The sequence below is a fragment of the Terrapene carolina genome, unplaced genomic scaffold (genome assembly GCF_002925995.2).
Source record: "Terrapene carolina triunguis isolate 2854851 unplaced genomic scaffold, T_m_triunguis-2.0 Scaffold773, whole genome shotgun sequence".
NCBI lineage: Eukaryota > Metazoa > Chordata > Testudines > Emydidae > Terrapene > Terrapene triunguis.
Window position 1 is genome coordinate 1,322 of NW_020665124.1, and position 2,971 is coordinate 4,292.

General features: G+C 48.9%; 1 protein-coding gene across 1 annotated transcript in view; it reads left to right on the plus strand.

The window, feature by feature from the left end:
• LOC113408106 (cytochrome P450 2C38-like) overlaps window positions 1-2,440 on the plus strand; it is a 3,308-nt gene extending 868 nt beyond the window's left edge. The window contains exons 2-3 of the mRNA XM_026660429.1: window positions 456-618; window positions 2,070-2,440. Of these exons, the coding sequence (XP_026516214.1) occupies window positions 456-618; window positions 2,070-2,239 (333 nt within the window). The 3' untranslated portion in view covers window positions 2,240-2,440. The remainder of the gene's footprint in view (window positions 1-455; window positions 619-2,069) is intronic.
• The last annotated feature ends 531 nt before the right edge of the window (window positions 2,441-2,971 follow it).

The window sequence follows — 2,971 nt, forward strand, 5'->3', positions numbered from 1 at the left end:
GGGACAATAAGAAGTCTCCCAGGAATGTCAGTTACCACCTTTATTCGGTGTGTTTTAGATGCAATGTTTACAGGGTATTAGAAGAGACACCACAGAATTGTCCCCTTAACTGGAAGGCACAAGCCGTTCTACACCTGGGGACATCTGTCCAATCATGAGGTGAAATTCACCTGTAGGTAACTCTAATCCCATTCCGTACAAGACATTTAAACAGCATCCCCATGACACAGTTGCTGAGACATCCTGTTGGATGAGAGAGTATGGTCTTATCTCATAGTCAGCTATGAGACTTTTCTGACTTTAGCTCGTCTTTCGCCATGGTTTGGGGTTTCACTACAAATGTTTCTACAACCCCCCTCACCCCACCAAAGAGCGTCCTGAAGTAAGCTGGGCAGTTGTTTCATCGTGCACAGTTTTTCTGACTTGTGGTTTTCTGGTACTGACGATGTCTCTAGTTGGCACAGATTTACGGGAACATCTTCACCTTGTGGATTGGACATATTCCTGTCATCATACTGAATGGATTCCCAACTGTGAAGGATGGCCTGACTATCCACTCTGAAGCCATCTCTGGCCGCCCAACAACCCCTTTCCTTCAGAAAACAGCCGGAGGAAAGGGTAACATTTTCTTTCCTTATAAACTATACAGAAAAAAATAAGTTCACATGATCCTTTAAGTGCGGCTGCTCCCTGCTTCCATAGTCATCTCCCCAGGGCCGGCTCTGGCTTTTTTGCCGGGGGGGGGCGGCCGGAGCCCCTGGGGGAGGGCGGCGAGCCCCGGCGGCGGCTCCGGTCTCCCCCCCGGCGGCCAGAGCGCCGGGGGCAGGGAGGCGAGAGGGCGGCGAGCCCCGGCTGGGGCTCGGCTCGGCTCTCCCCCCGGCGGCCAGAGCGCCGCGCCGCCCCCCTCCAGGTGCCGCCCCAAGCACCAGCTTGGGTGCTTGGTGCCTGGAGCCGGCCCTGCATCTCCCCATGGGAATGCTGCTGCAAATGGGTAAAATCACTACCGGAGTGACTTTTCTGATACTAATCAATAAGACAAACAACCACTGAATAGAACAGAGGAGTAAAATCCTGACTAATAAGTTTGTTTGAAGCATCAGCCAGGAATGTGAACATCAGCTGGCATTACTCCCATTGCACATACGCTTTACAGCAGGGGCGGCCAACCTGAGCCTGAGAAGGAGCCAGAATTTACCAACGTACATTGCCAAAGAGCCACACTAATATGTAAGCAGCCCCCCATTAGCTCCCCCGACTCCAAACTGCAGCGCCTCCTGCCCGCCGGCAGCCCCACCAATCAGTGCCCCCCGCCCGCCGCGATCAGCTGTTACGCGGTGTGCAGGAGGCTCTGGTGGGGAGGGGGGAAGAGCGAGGGCATGGCAGGCTCGGGGGAAGGGCTGGAGTGGGGGCAGGGCCTGGGGCAGAGCAGGGGGTTGAGCACTGAGCACTCTCCGGCACATTGGAAAGTTAGCATCTATAGCTCCAGCCTCGGAGTCGGTGCCTATGCAAGGAGCTGTATATTAACCTCTGAAGAGCCGCATGCGGCTCTGGAGCCACAGGTTGGCCACCCCTGCTTTACACAGTACTAGTTTTGTGATAGTCATCTAATGTGGTGGCTTTTTAACCTGGGCAGGATCTTCTCACCTGCTGGGCTTCAGGTCAGATCCCTGCACTGTCATTCAAACACAACCAGCCTTGCCCTTTTATTCATGCCTTGCACTGCAGCAAATCTCACCCCACAGAAGTCCCTCCTCTCTAGAATTCCTAGGGTGTAGGTTCCCAGCTGTAGAATTACATGGCTTTGGATCACAAATGATTTAGGAAAACTGCATCCTGAGTTTTTGAAGCCCCACTTTCTATTTCTCTTATAAGAGCAACAAAACCCTCGACATCAAGGACTTTTCTGAAGTTGTCACAATCCTTGTCACATCTGTGGCCAGATAAAGGAGGTCAGCTAGGAGTCACATTCTTCTGCATTTACCTCTCCTGTTAGAAAATTTAGTTTAGATTTAACTGTTACTATGTGAAGGATTTTGCTTTATATAAACAACAATTCTCAATGGCCTCAGGTATTATTTTCACAAGTGGTCACACCTGGAAGCAGCAGAGACGCTTCGGGCTGATGACCCTGCGGAACCTGGGGCTGGGCAAGAAAGGCCTGGAGCACCGAATCCAAGAGGAGGCCCGTCACCTGGTGGAGTACTTTATGAATGAGAGAGGTACATCATTGCCAGCATAGCTGGGTCTTTTCACTTCCAGAAGCATGTCTCTGTCATGCCAGCAAGAGGAGAGAATTCCAGGCCCCAGATGGCTAGATATGGGCAGAGTTAACCCCAGTGCTTTACGTGATCACAAGTGTTATGTGTGTTCAGATTGTATCTTAAGTGACAGGTTTCAGAGGGGTAGCCCTGTTAGTCTGTATCAGCAAAAACAACGAGGAGTCCTTGTGGCACCTTAGACACTAAGAAATGTATTTGGGCATAAGCTTTTGTGGGCTAGAACCCACTTCATCAGATGCATGGAGTGAAAAATACAGTAAGCAGTTAAGTAACGTAGGGCCAAGAACCAATCCCTGTTGTACTCCACTAGAAAAACACACGCTCAATGATGATTCCCCATTTACAGTTACATTTTGGGACCTGTCAGTTAGCCGTTTTATATCCGTTTAATGTGTGCTGTGTTCATTGTGTATCGTTCCTATTTTTTAACCAAACTGTCATGCAATACCAAGTCAAATGCCTTACAGAATTCTAAGTTTATTACATCAACACTAATTCCTTTATCAAACTACACTTATAATCTCATCAGAAAAAGATATCCAGTTAATTTGACAGGATCTATTTTCCATAAACCTGTGTTGATTGACATTAATTATATTATTCTCCTTTAATTCTTTATTAATCAAGTCCTGTATTAGCTGCTCTCTTTTCTTGCCTGACAGCTATGGGTTCAGTGTCAGAGTAACAGATAT